The sequence below is a fragment of the Hyperoodon ampullatus genome (genome assembly GCF_949752795.1).
Source record: "Hyperoodon ampullatus genome assembly, chromosome: 16".
NCBI lineage: Eukaryota > Metazoa > Chordata > Mammalia > Artiodactyla > Ziphiidae > Hyperoodon > Hyperoodon ampullatus.
This window is the reverse complement of record NC_136929.1, coordinates 72748256-72768203: the sequence shown is the minus strand read 5'-3', so window position 1 is coordinate 72768203 and position 19948 is coordinate 72748256. Positions and strand designations below refer to the sequence as shown.

Here is a 19948-nt window from a genome sequence, read left to right as displayed (position 1 = left end):
CTTGACGATAAAGAGAGAGATTTGGGGGTGTCAGGATTGAGTCTCCATAAATAACTTCTATTGATTTCCAGTACAAAACGGGCCTCTACTCGCGGGTTACTTTTCTGGATGTAAACCCTACAGCTCAACTGCCCTACATGCGTCAGTCCCACCAAACCAGGCAAACATTAGCAAGTAATCGCAGGAAGTAATTCTCCAGTTTTTCAGCAGGTTAGAGCTGTGGTTAGGGTCGGGGGTCCTCTTGTCTGGGTTGGGCTAGTAGCTCTGAACTCTGGCAGTGCCAACCAATGAACTGTTTTTCCCTGCTCTTACCCCAACTCCAATCCCCCCTTAATTCCACTCCTTTTCCCCTCACCTTCTAAATGGAAGTTTATCCTTAGAAAAGAGCTGAGCCTCGGTTCTATGCTGTGTTCAGGGTGTCCTTCGTGCTTATATTGTTCTGAGATACAACTAAACCTTGAGATATTCTGGCAGAAGAGCTCTGGATGAAGAGCTACTGGGGTATCTACTGGTGAAGCTTGGCCCTTCTTGGTCTGGGTACCTAGAACCCCCTACCTTGAAGACACAGATGGAAGAGGAAGGGATGACGTGATTGGCTGATGAGCCGATCAAGTGAGCACATTGCCTCAGTGGGAGTGATAAACAGCAGCCCACTCAGCTCTCCCTGTGCTGCCCTGTGTATACCTGGGATGCTTAGACTCATTTCCTTCCTGCAGTGTCTCTTAATCCATTTTGCACCGTAAGGGTACATTTCATGAGAAAGAAAAGGCAATTACTATTCAAGTTTTGCAAAAGGTTAATTGACATTTCTGAATTTTATTATTCTAGGAAAGCATGCAAAAATATCCTCACTGATCTTTCTCCCCTGCTCTTCCTCAGGATCTTTCTCAGATCTATGAAAACCACTTTACAGAATTACTTCAGGTGTAATTTTGTCCCCCAGCTACTAGGACAGTAGGTCACCTTGATCTGAATATGCGCTTACAGGTACAGATATTTGGTGTCAGTGACACAGTGATGACAGGAAAGATGCCCCTTTTCAGATCCTTAGATAAATAGTCCTAGGGACCAAGATCTCACTTAGGAAGGAGCATTGAGAGTGAGACGGAATTAATTCTTCCTAAATTCTTTGTGGTTCCAACCCTACTGCTTTAATCTTAAAATACTCTGAAAATGTCTTGCTGTTCTAGAAATTTCGATGATGGTTTCTTGGGCATTACTAAAAACATCTCAGGTCAGTATCGCCTTCTGTTCTCTGAAATATTTTCAGAGAAGAAGGGTTTACTTTTTTCAGCAGTTTAATGGCTTTTGTCAGGAACCCCGTTTTCTCTGTACCCCCATCTGGGAGATGGTTTGTGCATGCATCAGTGTAGACCTAAGCTGGACCCACCTCCTGTCGCCTCTGCTTTGCAAACTGATCTTGATTCCTTACAGTGTCACTACGAACTCAGTGGCCAGCAGCCCCACTTGCTGTGCTTACTCAGCTCTGTCACAGCTTTAAACATTTTAGGACCTCATTGGAGAATCTGGGAAGAGTGTGAGCTAGAAAGGTGACTTTTTTGATCATTTTGGGGGAACTGCCAGTCCCTTGGGCAGGTGGCTGGAGGAGTTATGAAGACACTCTTGGGAGTCAGAGGTTCTCCAGGGTGACTTTATGCCATTGTTCCAAGTCTGGGTGCAAATCCTTAAAATGGTTAGCCTAACAGAAAGAATGTTTCTTAAAGGAGTTTTCCTGTCTGTCTACCCCTAAGCATCAAACCATACTCAAAGCAGCCACTGTCATGGAATTTGTCTCCAACTTAGAGCTCTCATGGTGCTTTTCTGGTACTGGTCCTTTCACATTTTCCTTTCATGTCTGGTCCTTTATATTATACTCACTTCAGTGGCTCCGTTCTCTTTTTTTTTTTTTTTTTTTTCCGCGGTACGCGGGCCTCTCACTGTTGCGGCTTCTCCCGTCGCGGAGCACAGGCTCTGGACGCACAGGCTCAGCGGCCACGGCTCACGGGCCCAGCCGCTCCGCGGCATGTGGGATCCTCCCGGACCGGGGCACGAACCCGCGTCCCCTGCATCGGCAGGCGGACTCTCAACCACTGCACCACCAGGGAAGCCCTCTGTTCTCTTTTAACCTGTCTCTTCAAAGTAAACATGTCTCAAGTTACTTCCCTCTTTCAACACGTTGCACCCTATCAGTCCCTCCTGGTTGTTCCCAGTTCTTCTTTACTTGGGTCTAATCTGGAGGTTCTCCTACCTTTTATCACTCTTTGCGTATTTCCTCTTAATCTCTCTTCCATTCTATGTATTCCACTAAAAATGAATGATTGAGAACCTACTGCATGCTCAGTGTTGAAGCAGGAAAATTAAAGTACAAAGGATGTATTTTTTCAAGTATCTAATGTATTAAAGATCTTTTAATCCTGTGATGGAGCCACATTTTCTACCTGTCCCGTTTATTAATTCACCTTATTCCATTTTTAGGCTCATTAACTCTGGTGCCCATTGTCCTGATGATAGTAAGTTAGGACACACATGGCTGCTGCCTGAAGAAGCTGTGTTCACTTAAAGATGTACACTAACTGATTACCTTAGATATTTGCTTATTCAGATTTTCATTTTCTTGTTCACTGCTGTATTTGCAGAGCCTTGTACAGCACCAGACACAAAATAGTGCCTTAATGATGTCTCCTGAATGAATAAAAGACTGTGGGGCTGATATGGAAGGAATTCTGGACCTTTGAAAACTAACTGGATTTTGGTTCAAAATAATTTTTAATTTTTTATATGGCATGTCCACTTCTTAACATGCTTTGAATATTTTAATATGCTTTACTTTTTTTTTCTTTTTGGTACGCGGGCCTCTCACTGTTGTCGCCTCTCCCGTTGCGGAGCACAGGCTCCGGACGCACAGGCTCAGCGGCCGTGACTCACGGGCCCAGCCGCTCTGCGGCATGTGGGATCTTCCCGGACCGGGGCACGAACCCGTGTCCCCTGCATCGGCAGCCGGACTCTCAACCACTGCGCTACTAGGGAAGCCCTATGCTTTACATTTTTTTTTTTTTTTTTTTTTTTTTTACGGTACGCGGGCCTCTCACTGCTGTGGCCTCTCCCGCCGCGGAGCACAGGCTCCAGACGCGCAGGCCCAGCGGCCACGGCCCACGGGCCCAGCCGCTCCGCGGCACGCGGGATCCTCCCGGACCGGGGCACGAACCGTATCCCCTGCATCGGCAGGTGGACACCCAACCACTGCGCCACCAGGGAAGCCCTGCTTTACATTTTTAAAAATAAAAATTAAAAAATAAACTATAGTTTTTATAGCTTAATATCTAAGGGTTGCAGATGAGAAAATATTCATTGCTTTAAATGCTTGTTAATGCCCATGAGGTCATTTAAAACTAGTGTCTGTTCTCTTCTGAGTGATGGGAACTAGCGTTTATCTCCACGTGCTCTGCGTTCAGAGCCCAGGCTTCAGAGTTGCTCTTCTGGTTTAAACCTTGGTCTGCTACCCACTAACCCTATGATATGGAGCCACTTATTTCCCTTATGTTTCTGCTTCCTCATCCCATAGCCTGTCAAACAGGCACGATAATTTAGCAAACCTCATAGAATTGTTAGGAGGAGTAAACAAATTAATTTTAGTAAAGAGCTTAGAATAGTACCAGGCACCTAACAAGAGTGTGCAAAGTCAAAACAGACCCGGAAATGCAGCTGAAAACAGTACCTACCTCAGATGACAGTTGTGGAAAGTATCAATAAACGAGACATTTGTAAAACTCCTAACAGTTCCTGGGTACCTGGTGAGTGCTCAGTACATTTTTATTATTATTTTCGATAAAGAAAACCTATGAAGATAGTATATCTATCTTCAAAGGTTTTAACGGGCACACATCAAACCAGAGAACAGCTAAGTGATGTGCCCTACGACGTGACACAGATTGTAAGAAAAAGAAAAATGCGGACATCAGAGAGAAGGAAGGATTATGTGCTCTGGGATGTGAAAGGAGGCTCCTTTGGCCAGAGGCTGGGGGAGAAAACGAGCCAGTGCAGGCTGTGGTGGAAGTCACCGGGGTAGATGGGAGTTAGCAGGGTTGGGCCATGCAGTCGAGGCCCTGGGAAGCCTGCAGGTGTGCTGGGTTGTGCGGCTGGCAGTAGGGAGTCCGCCCGTGGGTGCCCTGGGGAGGGGGCTTCCTGCCCCGCTGAGCACATGCTTCCCTGGGCTGCATGCTTAGGACCTCTTCTGTCCCTGCTTGATGTCCCTTGTCCCAAGAACTTACTATTTGGCTTTCACAGAACTTTCTAGAAATTGCATTTCTTCTCTAGAATGGCCCTGCCCCCACAGAAAGGTCTTCCTGAAAGGAAATGAGAAGGGAGAGAAGAAGTTCCCCTCCCCTAAATTCTCTCAGCAGGTGTTTGATTGCCACTTGTCCAGAGCATTAACTCTCTTCTCTGTTTTCTTTGGAATTGAGTAAGTTGTCATTTACCAAAAACAATGATAATGGGCCAGATCCTATCAATGATCCAAGGTCACCAAAATACTCTCAGTATATAGGTTCTTTTTGAGTTGCCAGGCTTCATATAAAAAGATGCATCTCAAGTCTCCAAAGGATGTACAGTTTATTCTCAGGTTTTAAAAACTCAGTTGAGCTTTCCAAAGGCTTAGGATATAATGAGCTAGTTTTCAGTCTTTTTCAGCCTGTGATCTTGATGTTTTTCCATATCAGCTTTGGAACAACCAGTGAGTTAATTAAGGATGATCACTTTGGTTATCTGTAATCTTCACTTATAGATTTGTAAAAAGAAGCAACCATAAAAGAAGTGGTATTTTTGAAGGTATCTACGCACACGGACAAAAGGGTCACAGTCATACAGGGTGTTGCATTGGCTGCTGAATCTGCCGCCTCAAATGGGAGTCTTACATATGAAACTTTACAAATACCATATAAATACATGTAAGAAAGAGATTATCTCCAGAAAATTAAGAAATTCCTTTCCAAAAAAAACTATAGTAGTTTTAAAGAGTGAACAAAGGGAACAGAGAGAGAGAGAGAAAATTGACAATTTACTATAGCGGAACTCAATAAATGCTAATAATAGCATATTAGAATATTTAGGAAAGGTTTTATATAAGAATTTATATAAAACTCTTTTTAGGTGTTCTTCTTTTGGCCCTCAGAAGATCAAAGAAAGCTGTGAGGAGGACATCTCTGTTAGATTTAGAGTCGTTTGACATTTGAGCTGACTTATTAATTAACCCTCTGATACCTTCCAACAGATTCTGACAATTCGTGGGCCAATTTCTATACAGATGAGGTGGGTGGGAAGATAGTATTTACTAAACCATGTCTATGGGTCAGCTCAGTTATATTAACTCATTGTAACCATACCACATTCCTCTGTGGTATTATCTCAGTTTTATAAATAAGGAAATACAGGCTCAGAGGATAAAGATAAGTGAGTCGCCCAAATTCTCTGACCCATGAGGGGACAATGCTAGGATGCAAACCCACCCAACACCTCATAATATTTTTCCATTTATAGTAACTCCCTGGTCTCTCCCTCTCATCCCAGAACAGTCATGAGCTTTCAAATTGGTTCAACTCTAATTCTTGAATCCATATCCAAAGCACAAAAACTGAATTTAAGTCAAATTTACTTTCAAAGAACCATCCAATATCTTATGACATTTCACAAAATATATTTTGTGATCAAGTCAGTTTGGGGAATACAGAACTTAAAAGCACAGTTTACCTGATTTTTTCAGTACCGGACTTCTTTGGGTCTTTAATATACTAATGTGAACTCTGAATCTCTAAGGGGACCATATTACAGACCTTGTTTCCCAAGCTATTATTTATTCACATATTCACTCATCCTTTTATTTTGCTAGAATCCTTCAAGGGCTGAATTTCCTATGAAACTACCTTTCTTAATAGTGTGTCATCTTGGGCAAATCACTTTACCTCTTTGCACCTCCATTTTCTCTTCTTCACATGGAACTAAAGATATTCCAAAGGGCCCTTTAGCTTTAAAAATTCTATGGCGCAGCCTCTCTCCTCCCCCAGAGTCTAGGCATTTGTGCTACCAAGTGAACTTGCTAAGGACAGAATCAGATTTTCTGAAAACCATTCATTCATTCATTCACGAAACATTTATTGATTGCCAAGCACTATGCCAGGTTTTGAGGACAAAAAGACAAGATACAAATAACATGAAGATACACTGTACTCAGGATGAGGCCGTGATATGATGATAAACACAGAGGAAGAAAGCATACACGTGAACTCACGATACAATACAGGAAGAGGGCAGTAGCAATATGCATAGATAATACAGACTCGCATGAACCTGTGACTATAAAACAACTCAGTAAGAGAGAATAGAAATACGCCTAGATAATAAAGACTCACGGAGGGCTCCCCTGGTGGCGCAGTGGTTGAGAGTCCGCCTGCCGATGCAGGGGACGCAGGTTTGTGCCCCGGTCTGGGAAGATCCCACATGCCGCGGAGCGGCTGGGCCCGTGAGCCATGGCCACTGAGCCTGCGCGTCCAGAGCCTGTGCTCCGCAGCGGGAGAGGCCCCAACAGTGAGAGGCCCGCGTACCACCAAAAAAAAAAAAAAAAAAACACTCACGGAGGACCTGCCTCCTCTTTGCAGGGGTTGAGTAAGGCTTTCAGGAGGGAAAACACCCAGTGTCTTAAGGGATGGGTCGGCATTCCATGAAGGGAAGGTACTCCAGGCAGAGGGGACACAGGAACAAAAAAAGCATAGGGGCTGAAGCAGGATAACATGTGCCGCGGGCTACAAGAGTTTGGCAATTGTTAGAATGCAAATAAAGTTCAAGGCTGGGGAGCATTCAGATGTAAGAAGTAGGCAGGGCTCGTTGTTGAAGGCCTTCTTTGTCAGATGCTTGAACTGGGTCCTGTGATGGAGAGCCAATGGAAGACTTGGAACAGGACTGGGCCATTTTAGTTGTGTGGAAAACAGATGCAAAGAGAGAAAAGAGAGGTAGGGAGACCAGTGAGGAGACTCCTGCAGATGTCCAGGACATAGACAGTGAGCACCTGAACTAGGAGACTGACAAGCAAGCAGAGGAAAGGATGGATTTGAGAAACAGTTCACATTTCGTAGGTACAACCTGCTCAGCCTGATGGATTAGAGGAAGAGGGGGAAAGAGAGGGACCACCTCTACTGTGGATGATGGATACATGATGTCTGTATAAGAGGAGGAAAATCATGTGATGTGATCAGTTTTGGACCTGCTTAGTGTAAGGCCTTTCTAAGATATTTGTAGATATGTTAAAATTGGAGATGCTCTACCACAACCTTTTTCTGTGCATCAGACTCAAATGGAGATTTCATTTTGAGGATTCGCATTGAAGGATGACTCCATATTGCTGGTTATTTGATTTAGGTTGTCGGGATGTTGCAAATAAATGGCAAGTTTATCTTTAATATAAATGTAATTACTAATCAAAATTATAACTAAGTTCATTTTACTCTTATTTAACCATGGAATCATGAGGCACACAATAGTGTTTATACTTGCAGATTTAAGTGTAGTTGGTATTAAATATATTTTTTTGTTGAAAGACAATCAACACGACCATTAATTTAGATCTTTTTTTTACCAGTATTATAAAATGTAATTTAAAATATTCTTCTTTTTACCAAATCATTGAAATTGTTATAAAGTGAACTAAGGAGACTATAAATCTACTCTGAACTTCATCTATGCCAGGCGTTCAAAGCTCTGCTATACCTCAAATCAAGGAACTAATGCCTCACTCTTCACTGCTGTCAAGATGAACTGAAACATTTTCTGAGGGGCTCTTACCGTTTCTTTCTGAATGCACGATTTTTTTTTTTTTTTTTTTTTTTGCCACGTGACTTGCAGGATCTTAGTTCCCCAATGAGGGATCGAACCCAGGCCCTGGCAGTCCTAACCACTGGACCGCCAGGGAATTCCCTGAACGCATGATTTAAAGCAGATTCTGGAAGGATCTTTCCGTAGGGGTAGGAATATGGTCTGTATAAGAACTGACTCCAGTATCCCTCACTGGAAGTGATATAAGCATGAGCCAGAGCCCAATTCATTTTTGCAGGTCTATCAGCAAGTAGTTCTAGACATCCTGAAAGGAGGTGATAGGAATTTTAAGGGAAGAAGAGGGTGAGGAGAAAGAGTAAACACAAGGGAAAAAAATCTCTTACCAGGTTCTTGTTGTATTTTGTGGTTGTTTTTAAACCAGGTTATCTGAGGCTCTGGGACACCGTTAGCATGACAATCTAAAGTCGTAGAACTGCTGATGGCCACTGTGTGATCACTGAGGTTTCGTAGGAGGTAGGGTGCTTCCTGATCTAGTGAATAAAGAAAGGGAATTGTTATTACTCATCAATTTTATTTTTATTATATATGCATATCAACATTTTAAAAATAGAGAGGAAAACAGCAAAACTGTAAGTTTTCATTCATATTTTATTCCCTCAATTTCTCCTCTATGATTAGCATACTGCTTCCTCTTTATTAAGTTACTACAATAAATTGAAATCTGTTAGAACACAGAGGAAAATCAAGAACTCAACTCTGTATTTTTAGATTTCAGTATCAAGGTTTTTGCCTGGCCAACTAGTTTCCTTCCTTTCTTTGAGAGAAGCTTTTTCTAAAACCTAAGGATTTTGCATGATATTTTAGGAACTAAAAAGGAAACACATGATTTTGGATATAGGCTTGTAGTGAGTTTTTACATAAATACAGAGAGTTATAGTAACGAGCTAATCGAATTTTGTATTTTTGTGTTTTATTAACATGTGAGGGCATGTTTGTGTCACTCAGCTGTCAGTAACCTAAACTGTAAGGCAGCAGACCAAGTGGGAGAATTTCTTGAACTTTGAAAGCTTTATTGATATATCTCTTCGCTCCAATCCCTTCCCACATGCAAGCGAACAAAGGATTAATTCAAGAAGCAGAGGCACAGATTTGTAGTTTTTGCACTATATAATAGTACAAATATTGTATTTTATATTACTTTCTCTTAAAACATACAAATATGATACAATTCATTTTAATAAAATGCCAACCAATATAGTACAACAAAATGGATTTAATACATCAGGATGCAATACATTACAACATTAAAATCTCACAGAGGGACAGCAGTACCCCAAGGCCCCCGTGAGTACGTGTCTCTATTTTTATGGAATCAGTCCTGCTGATGCGTATACATTCTAGTTGGGCAGGTGCTGGATTGGTAACTCAAGCTTCCACGGTCAAAGAGTAAAGACAACTCCTGAAATCTTTCCCCCCCTCTCAAGTCATCCTTACCCCCCACCTTGTTGCAAATCCTGGAAGAGAAATCAAAATAGTTTTGGCATCACTTACACATTCTGCGTCACTGGTTTCAATTACACAGTCTGAGCTTTCTCTGACCATTCCTCATCTTATTGTACTAACACTGTGAAAGCAGCTTAGGAGTGATTACAACGCTCTAAGAGATGACACCTTGCAATGGCTTTGATTCCATGTCCCTGCAGGATTCTGCCGAGTCCCCAAACCTTTCTGTTTTTATTCCTGCAGGGAAACTCTCAGGATTAGCATTCATTAAAGCAATTGAGAAATCTCAGGTTAAGAAGTATATTACCATATGACTTTGAGAACATGTTGACATAGCATGACATGGCAGGGTGACTATCTGTTAGGAGAAACAGATTTCTCATTCAATTTTGATTTCCATAGCTTATCATTAGTCTTTTCACATTTTATACAAAATGCAATCTGAAGGCAAAACAGACTTGAAGGAGTGCTAATTTATAAACTCGTCAAATATAGTGTGAAATGCTTGATAGCAACAATCCTTTGGCCTGTTTCAGTGTAGCTTTCCTAGTCTTATCTTGCACCACCACCCCCGCCCCGGCAGACCCATTTTAATAGTTCTGTCTGGTCTGTCAAATAGTTTTCCCTAATTGAAAACGCAGCCATGTATCAAAATCTTCCACTTTGATAATTCTTACATGCTTGATCATTACAATTTTGACATTTTTACACAGTCAAGACCCCAGACATACCAGTGAAACATGACAAGAGAATAAAGAACAGTATCATATTACTATTTAGCATCTTTTACAGCCAACTTTGACACACCTCATTTAAAACTCAGAACAGACCCAGTTCACTGAGTTATACTTGTAATAGCTTCCTCTGGCACATTTACTGTTTCCCAGGCATTAAATATAAAATAATCTATCATTGTCCATAGGTCTTATCAGAAGAAGGAAGTCTGAATACATGGCCTACCACACCCGAATTACTTTCATAGCTACAAACTGTAACATCATCAACACAGACAGGATTTGGCTTCCCTGACAGGTGTATTTGAAAACAATGCTTATATAAAAGAGAGCATCTTATTTTAACATAAACGTCACGCAGAACTCCCAAAGGCCCTATCTATACTACACAAACTTCAGACAAGAGAAGCAGCCAGAAGGCTGCAGAATGAACAGGGGATTCTCAATGAAATACAAAGTTCATATAAACATGTCCGAAACATACAGTATGATGATTTTTTCTTTGTACCCATTTCTGGGAAAAAAAAAAAGTTCTCATTTTTGGCAAGTTTCAAAATGACCAATCAACCAAGGAATTGTTTTTTAATCAATTCCCACTTTATAGTCATCTATTTTGGCATTTTAAATAGGAAAGGTACGTTGAACCCATATTTTTAAACCTAAGTTATTTGATGGAAATAGCTGCTTTCCAAAGTTTAACAAAGTGGAGCTTTCAAACTGAGAAAATCAGAATGAACAGACTATCTCTGCTGGTTATCAACAGCCAAAGATGGCTCCCCACCAGGTCCTTTCACGTCTCGGCATTCGAGCCCAAGAGATCTGCCAGGTCCCACAAATACGTAGCTCCGATTCTCCATGTGGAAAGGGGACCGAGGAACCAGCCTCACGCCCTCCACCCCACCTCAGTCATTCTCCATAGCAGGCTCTTGGTTCTTTCTCTTTTTCCCGTTATCCTTCCCTTATACCACACCCCCAAGACTGACTAACAAAAATCAAAACCCACCCAGTCCTTTCTTTTCCTTTTTGAAGCTCTCTGGAAGGATTCATTACTCTATGGAATTCTTCAAATTCTCTCTCGGAAGTACTTCAAATCATCTTCTGTAACTACTAAACCCCTCCCCTCCCTAGGAAAGGATAGGTTTTGCATGTCCATTTCACCATGTTTTTCCAAAGTACTCCCTAAACCATTTCATTTGCTTTTTCAGCTTTAGTAAAAATTGAGCCTCCCGCCCCCCCAAGTCCTCTGGTACTATGGCAGTTTCCTGAAGGAACACACTGACTTATAATGAACAAAGACGCCAGGCAAAAGAGCCATAGGTAAAATTTCCAGATACAATTGATTATTCTTTCCTTTGGGCTGACAACTTCCAGGTTACTAATTGTTTTCAGAGCATTTGGGGCTCCATAAAAGTGGCATTCTGGGGAAATGCTATTGTTTACTCCTTCACATTTGACAAAAGCAATTCCCACGTGAAAGACAAGTTTAGCCGTGGGACAGAGTCTGTTACCTAAAGGAGGAAACAGTCTGGTGCGTTCCCAAGCCTGAGAAGCTGTCATATTGTCACCTCCTACTGAACAGCCCAGCCACTGTGTTCTCAGCCATGGCTATTTTGGTCATTATAGTTTGTTTTCCAATAGTTCAGGCAAGTCACATGTAATGATCAATCATAAATGAAAACAACAGAACAATGCATATGAAATTGGTGAAAAAGTCACTTTCCCCTCAAATGCAAGCTGAAAACAAGAGATTACAAATCTCTCTGGATTGAAAAATGGGGTGCATTTTAAAATGACTCTGAATTCTACGTCTATAGTTTTGCCATGAATCCCCAGGAAAAAAAAATCCTATTAAATTTGCATATGGGGAAAGTGGACTTTTTTTTAAATGGACAAATTTGAGATTGACATTTAGAAGAATGCATTAAACCTCTGGTCACAAGAGCCTTTATTTCCTTGATAAACTGATCATGGTACACAGTTGAATGCCATCCATTTGGACAGGATAAAGTTCTTTAACCAGGGACAAAAATATGAAAAACAAAGGCATGATCCACTTTTGTTCAGGTGCTGTCAATGGCTGTGTAGTCCACTCAAAGGCAGTGAGGAGAAAACCCACTGGACTTGTTGACTAGCTACTGGGATTGCAGGAGAGAACTGGGCTCGATCTGGGTGGACTTTTGTAATTCATACTGTGATAAAGCTTTTAATACCTCTGAATGACACCAACACCTTGCACCTCTGGGGCCCATCTTAGACGCTCCAGTTTAAAATTAATGTGCTTAATATATATATAAAAAAAGCATCTTCAAATAAATAAGCATTATAACTTGCTATCATCCAGGTGCTATTTACAAATCAAGAGCAGATGAAACAGTACGAAATAAAACCCGGCAGAGGTCCGTCAGAGTCTCCAATGCAACTGTCCTCATTCTGAGCTGGCCAATGAACTGATTCATGTCCATCTTTGGCAGACACCAGCATTTGTTTAAATTATTCAGGTTTGGCAGCTTGGAAACATAAACATAAAAAGAGGTGGGCATTAAAGTGGAAGGAAAGGATCAGTCCCGAGTTGTCGTCTATCAGGCAGGAGAAGACAGCAAAGAGCGAAACACAGAGAATGCACTGCAGGGATCCTCCAAATCCAAACGTGCACCAGGTCGGCCCCAGAGGGCGGACCCCTCAGCCTGAACGGGGCGCCCACAGCTGGGGGTCCCAGGGGCGCCATGTTACTCCTATCATGGCCAAACTCATTTTGGGAGGAGCTTCTCCTCTGAGCCGGAAAATGAGCAACAGTGACAATAAATCAAGATGATATGACACAACTGTTACTTTGTAATGAGTCCTTTAATGTTTTACATTACTTTGTGAGGTACAATCATTCCTTGTGCTTTTAAATTTGGAGATCCGAGAGAAAACAGCCTTTTTGTTGCAGTGCTCACCTCTAATGGTCACTTCTTTCTTCTGGAGGATTTCTTCCCCTGTGTACATGTTCCTGGCGCGGCAGGCATAGGTGCCCGAATCTTCCAGGGAAACATTCTTGATGAGGAGGTTGAGCGTCACGGAGTACTCTTTCGTGATGGCCATTTTTTGCTTGCTGATGCCGTGCTGCATGGTTCGGTTATTCACTGTCCGCAGCAAAATCCAGGTAATGTCTCTGTATAAGAACTTGTTAACTGTGCAAGACAGTTTCAGGTCCTCTCCTTCCGTAGGCATTTTTTCCAAGTTAACATGAAATCCATTGGGCACATCTGGAAAAAAAAGAACAAAGGACTTGAGTGCATAGGAACATCAGTGTCTCATCCTGAGGATATATCTCATCCTAAGATAGTCAAGGATCTTAAGGATTGTTCCTACACAAATTCAGCATCAACATTAAAAGGATGGTATTTATCTTTTTTTTTTTTTTAAAGGGGAACGGATCAGACATGGCGGGTAGGAACCAACTCAGTTCGTTCCATCAGAAGCGAGGCAGGGGGCTGCCCTGGTGGCACAGTGGTTGAGAGTCCGCCTGCCGATGCAGGGTACACGGGTTCGTGCCCCGGTCCGGGAAGATCCCACATGCCGCGGAGCGGCTGGGCCCGTGAGCCATGGCCGCTGAGCCTGCGTGTCCGGAGCCTGTGCTCTGCAACGGGAGAGGCCACAGCAGTGAGAGGCCCGCGTACCACACACACACACACAAAAGGAATGCTTTTTTTTTTTTTTTTTACAACTTGGGATGATAACCCATTGCTTTATCATGTGCAGAACTCCTCCTGGTAAGTGGGCAAATAGTGAAGGACTCTAAGAGGAGTCTGTACTAGAAACCACAGGTGCTTTGATAGCCAAACTTATTTAACTAAGTTGTGAACAACTGAGAACAGGAGGTCCCAGGTCTGCACTAGGAGACTCCAGTTAACACTTTACTCCTAAACTCTGGACTGATGGCATCCTCCTCCTGCTGCTGGCCCATCACTTCCCTGCTCTTTGCTGGCACCAAGGGGTCCTTGCTCAGGTCCCCTTTTATGGTGACTGCTCTACTCAGACATAAAACAGCAAGATTTCTTTTCTTTCTTTTTTTTTTTTTTTTGCGGTACGCGGGCCTCTCACTGCTGTGGCCTCTCCCGTTGCGGAGCACAGGCTCCGGACGTGCAGGCTCAGCGGCCATGGCTCACGGGCCCAGCCGCTCCGCAGCATGTGGGATCTTCCCGGCCCGGGGCACGAACCCGTGTCCCCTGCATTGGCAGGCGGACTCTCAACCACTGCGCCACCAGGGAAGCCCAAAGAGCAAGATTTCTTCTGAAAATGCGGACAACTAATCTCGAAGAGTTGCTAGATTCCAAAGTGGGTGCAGAAGGTTCCTAAATCAAATCTGCTCTTAAAAAACATATTAAACCTTTTCCTAAAAGGACTGCATCACTGCAAGTCATTTTCTCCAGTGTCATTCCCAGGTAGCCTTCTTCTCCATCTTCTTGGTGCCTCTAGCCACACCTCACGAGCTCTCCCCTCCTCAGCTTTCTTAACCTGGACCATCATTTAGCTTCTGCCCTGAGCGTTCCTTGGTCTCCTTTTGGACCATCTCACCAGATGACTGTAGAATACCACTGGTCGTTACTAGCCCTGAACTGGCCTGCTCTCAAAACCCTCCCATCGCTTGTGACTAGCGGCATATCTGTACGTGAGCAAAGAACTGGGGCCAACATTTCACAAAGAACTTTGAAGATGAAAAGCGCTATGTTCTGCTATTATTATTATTATCCTTTGCACACAAAGCTATAAAGAAACCTTTAAACCTTAAGGGGACAATAGTCCAAAATTAGATATCGTATCAACTCTTTCCTAAATCTCACTTTGCTTGTTTTTCTGATTTTTCTGGGCTTTGGCTTTATTATAAAGTGTCACGTCTGAAGAAATGCCAAAGTATTCATCTGAAACCTGGGAGCGGGGGGTAGCAGTGGTTTATGAAGCTGTCAATGACTGGAGAAAGGGGAGGCCAGTGGAAGTTTTCCTGCTTCTAAAATGAAAATCTAAGAATGTGCCAGAAGAGACAAGCAGCTGACCACAGTTTTTTAACATAACAATAAGGTGTCAGAAATAGCCCCTCTAATTCAGCATCTTTTTATATTTGGGACACTTTCCAAGCATGAGGAGTAAAACATCAGCCATCAACTTTTACCCAGATACTAGGGCAGGAGTCTTGTGCCCTGGTTGCAATCAAATTAGTTCTTAAAAGACTGTAGGGGCCTCCCTGGTGGCGCAGTGGTTGAGAGTCCGCCTGCCGATGCAGGGGATACGGGTTCGTGCCCCGGTCTGGGAGGATCCCATATGCCGCGGAGCGGCTGGGCCCGTGAGCCATGGCTGCTGAGCCTGCGCATCCGGAGCCTGTGCTCCGCAACGGGAGAGGCCACAACAGTGAGAGGCCCGCGTACCACAAAAAAAAAAAAAAAAAAAAAAAAAAAAAAAAGACTGTAGGCTTCCATTTACGAAGTTCCATCCTGGTAGTCAGAACCCAAGTGGGTCCCAAGTAACACCACTGAGATCATGTAGAGAGTTTCTATTTACTTTAGTGATTTGAAACTTCCTGTGGAAATAGCTCACAGGTTTCCTGGTGGAAGATTTTGTTTATCTTTGCCAAGCACCACCAGGAATCTCAAAATAAAATGCATTTAGTGACATTGGGAAACCAGGGAGATAAGGCAGTGCTGTTCCTGTTTCACCCTCAGTAATTGCTAACACACCCATAGTCATGCTGAGTGCCAACAAAACAGCAAAAACACACACAGAGGAAAAGAAAAGAATCCGTTTTCAGGTCCGTTTCTCATATGGGGACACTGTTAGGAGGCTAATTTGGTTTATGTTGTCAGATGGCACTTAGAAATGATCTATTTCTCAGTATAGCCCCTCCACTATTCTGATCCATGGAAGGTTCTAAATAAGATGTCCTAGACTAGGTAATGAATCCAGAGGGATTTTTCCCTTAATTCATGTCGATTTTTTTTAGCCTGAGTACAAAAACAGACCGAAGAAAGCATTGCCTTCTAACCCTCAAAATGAAAACAAGAAATCTTCCCACACTTAAGGATCTGTTGCAGATTCAGCCCAGTCATCAGTAGCACCAACTAACACTCATCCATCTAACACACAATCACATCCACGGTGTCTTAGGAGATGTTGTGGAGAAGACGCCACCCTTGCTCAGGAGACATCCCACCCAGGGTTAGGTGAAAGGGTAATGTATTTACAGAGGTGCACATTTGGGGGTGGACATCTTGACTTGACTGGATCAAACGTGTGAATTAAGTTAATGAAAGAGACAAGCACAGAAATTAAAAGGATGAAAGGTATCTCCTTTGTCAGGTGGAAATAAAGGCTTTACTTCAACTAGAGAACGGAAATAGCATTCTCTGAAAAAGTGAGTGGTGACTAGAAAGTTCTGCTCGTTTCAAATAGACACTACGGACAAGTGAATGGCAGAGTTGGAGTAGAAGCCGTGGAGGATGCTGATGGCCATAGCAAACTGGTTCACATCAGTTCAGAAGGCAGCTCTGTTGTTATTGTATTTTAAAGCAGGGGCAGCATGGTTGAAATGAGGATCAGTTCGGATCCAAATCTAGATCTTTCGATTCTGAGCAGTTAAATTTTAGACAGCTCTTTTAAACCATGACCTGCACTAGGTCGAGTATAAGCATGGAACAAATAAATACACGTTCATTTTTCAGAAAATCGTCATGTAAGCTGCAACATTCCTAAAGAATATTTAGTCTCATCTCTAGTGAGGCTAAATCTCATGACAGAGATTTGAGTAAGAAAAAGAGAAGAGTTTTAGAAATAATGAATGTAAGTAATCTATGATTACCCATCAAGACTAGAATTTTTCAAAACAGGGAGCAAAGAATTTAGGAGAATTATATTCTGGGCAATGGGGACTTGATTGGATGAGTTTGTGCTCCGTTTTAAGATTAAAACCCTTAAATTTCTGGAGGAGAAATGTCGTGAGCTTCGAGTTAGGTATGTTGGAAATAGAATTCCCATCGCTCCTTTCGATGGATGAGGAAAGGTTTCAAGCACTCCGTGGTTATAAACTGGACGACATGGTGGGAGGTGAAGGGGGGCTTCTGCCTGAGTTCCGCACGTGGTCAGCTGTATCTGCTGGGGCCCCTGCAGCAGCCGTGCTGTGCACAGATACAGGCCGGAGCCATGAACCACTCGGGGTGGGGGGGCTGGATGTTGGTGCTGCAGTGAATAATGGGCATCGATGAACCTTCCTGGGACTCATATCGTGAGGGAAACGAGCAGGATGTGCCCTCAGTCAGGGCATCCTCTCCCAGTACTGCCTTCAGACCCAGGCAAGGGGGCTCTCTGTTCAGGCTGTACCCCTCCCCACAATGGAGAGAGTCTAGCGGGGGGGGGCTGCCCACACAGAGCCTGTGCTACCCCCACTCTTTACCTTTCGTGGGGCCCCAGAATTCCCTGTAAAGATGATCCCAAGTCTGCTTCCAGACTGTCTCAGACCTCTTCCCCCTTCGCTCGGTCAGTCTGCACACTTATAGGGCCCAGGGAGACTGTTTGGGGGAGGGGTGGACAGAGTTTGGAGGTGTGGCCTGGGGAGACCATCCCCAGGAGTATACGGCCCCTTACCATGAGGGCCGAGCCAGGAGTGGAGGGGAAGCAGGGTGATCAGGGGGTGGGCTTCTCCTGCACCGCCAGGCACTGTCACTGTCACTGTCTGTGTAGTCCCAGAACTCTAGATTTGTGCCTGACTTTCCCAGTCATCATGAAAGTATCTTTGTCCACCGGAGGCTAAAACATATTTCACAGCTTGTCCGTGTGATTTAGAACTTGTAAGTGGTTAGACGTATAGTCTGTGGGCCTCTGTTGGTCTTCTTGCTTTGATTCTGAAAATGCCAGGGCCAGCCTGTCCTCTTCTTTCTACCGATTCTTTCTACCCACAGGACTACCTCAAGTCCCGCTTCCTTCTCAGAGGCTTAGAGCAACACTGTACAATACAGGGCTACCTGTGGCTACTGAGACTTGAAAGTATGGTCAGTGTGACTGAACTGAATTTCATTCAATTAGCTTTATCTTATTTCAATCCTGATTTTAAAAACCGAAGCGATGTAATATTTTTAAAAATACTGATGACATGTTAAAATGATAACATGGGATCTGTTAGGTGAAATAAAATGAATTGCACTTTTTTCTTTTTACTTTTAAAAAAAATGGTCACTAGAAAATGTTAGATTATGTATGTGGCTGACATTTTTATTGGTGGAATTGGCTTAGCATTGGTAAATTCATCTGTCACATTACTTCTGCTCAGTCCTTTTGATACTAGGATACAGGTGACATTTCTTCTTTGTGTCCAGTGTTCAAACTGTCTCCTTAGAAAGACAGGGCCTTCCTTGCTATCTCTTTGAACCCTCAACACAGAGTTGAACTGTCCTGTTTAATAGTTGGTGCTCATTAAACTTGTACAAATGTATTGAATATTAAGAATAGAACAGGAGGGGCTTCCTTGGTGGCGCAGTGGTTGAGAGTCCGCCTGCCGATGCAGGGGGCGCGCGTTCGTGCCCCGGTCTGGGAGGATCCCACGTGCCGCGGAGCGGCTGGGCCCGTGGGCCGTGGCCGCTGGGCCTGTGCGTCCGGAGCCTGTGCTCCGCAACGGGAGAGGCCGCAGCAGTGAGAGGCCCGCGTACCGCAAAAAAAAAAAAAAAAAAAAAAGAATAGAACAGGAATGGCTCAATCTTTTGTACTCTAAATCACAGAGACAGTGGCCGTGGACTTGGATGGTTAGGGTTAGCTTGTTTCCCCCCCCAAATATAAAGGACAACAAAAACCTTTGAACTTAATTAGTCTAAATCATCTGAGGTTGATTAAAGAATCAGTATGTGTGAAACTGCTCTCTGAATCCTTCTCTAAAAAAAGGCCTTTTCCTATTTGGAATGAACGCAAAGATGATTTTATCTCCGCTTCTCGAATATTGAGGGTATAGGGACTGACTTGGTTTTCAGAGGCTCTCCCGTGTGCCTCTCCACCTCTCTAAACCCCATTTCCTCATCTGGAAAATGCAGGGCTATAATGTCAACTTATAGCCCCCTAAAAGTCTCTTCTGGCTCTGACGTTCTGTGCGAACCTACCCAAGGATCTCTCCCCTGGCACAGCTTCTCTGAGGGTCAGCAAACTTGCCAGAAGGCTCCCTGTGATCTGGCAACCCATACTTCTCGTGAAATTGGACATACCTATTTTTTTCTGGAGAACTCAAGGCAACTGCTACAGCCTGCCCCAGGCAGTGTGAAGTTTCCAGAGAGTTGGCCAACTGCCCAGGTTTTTTTCAGAAAATTGGGGGAGTGTGGAGCCAGGCAATTGTTTTTATACTTTGAGCTACTTACTTCCTTCCTGTACCCATGGAGGGACATAGGGAGTGCCATTTGTGTACCTTGGAAGTTATAAGATTTGCAGACACCATCATATTTAAGGTTAAAAATTCTGAAATGCTACCAAAAAATAGCACACTAAGAATGGTCAACCAAGCTCAGGTTCAGATTTCTTTAGGAGAGCCTCATGTGCCAAAAAGCTGAAATTCAGTTGTGAAACATTTGCTGTACAGCAGAAATTAACACAACACTGTAAATCAGCGATAACATCAATTAAAAAAAAAGTTGTGAAACAATTCGCCTCTTGGGTTACAAAGATGTCATCCCATGTATTATAATTGTTTTCCTTGACTATTATTGAACAACGACCGTGTGCCAGGCCCTGTGCTGGAGACTGTAGGGTGTTCAAAAATGAACATGACAAGATCCCAGATTCACAATCAAGCCTAGGAAAGAGACGTACACAAATAGCTCTAAAAGGGAATTCAGGGAAATAACTCTTTAGGAGACCCAATGACCCAATGATGCTGTAGAAAACTATTC

At 43.3% G+C, this 19948-nt stretch overlaps 1 protein-coding gene across 1 annotated transcript in view; it reads right to left on the bottom strand.

Moving 5' to 3' along the window:
• FLT1 (fms related receptor tyrosine kinase 1) overlaps positions 1-19948 on the bottom strand; it is a gene marked incomplete at its 5' end in the record, with an annotated part of 171621 nt that overhangs the window by 59895 nt on the left and 91778 nt on the right. Inside the window, 2 exon segments of the mRNA XM_079721561.1 lie at positions 8202-8348; positions 12995-13303. Of these exon segments, the coding sequence (XP_079577687.1) occupies positions 8202-8348; positions 12995-13303 (456 nt within the window).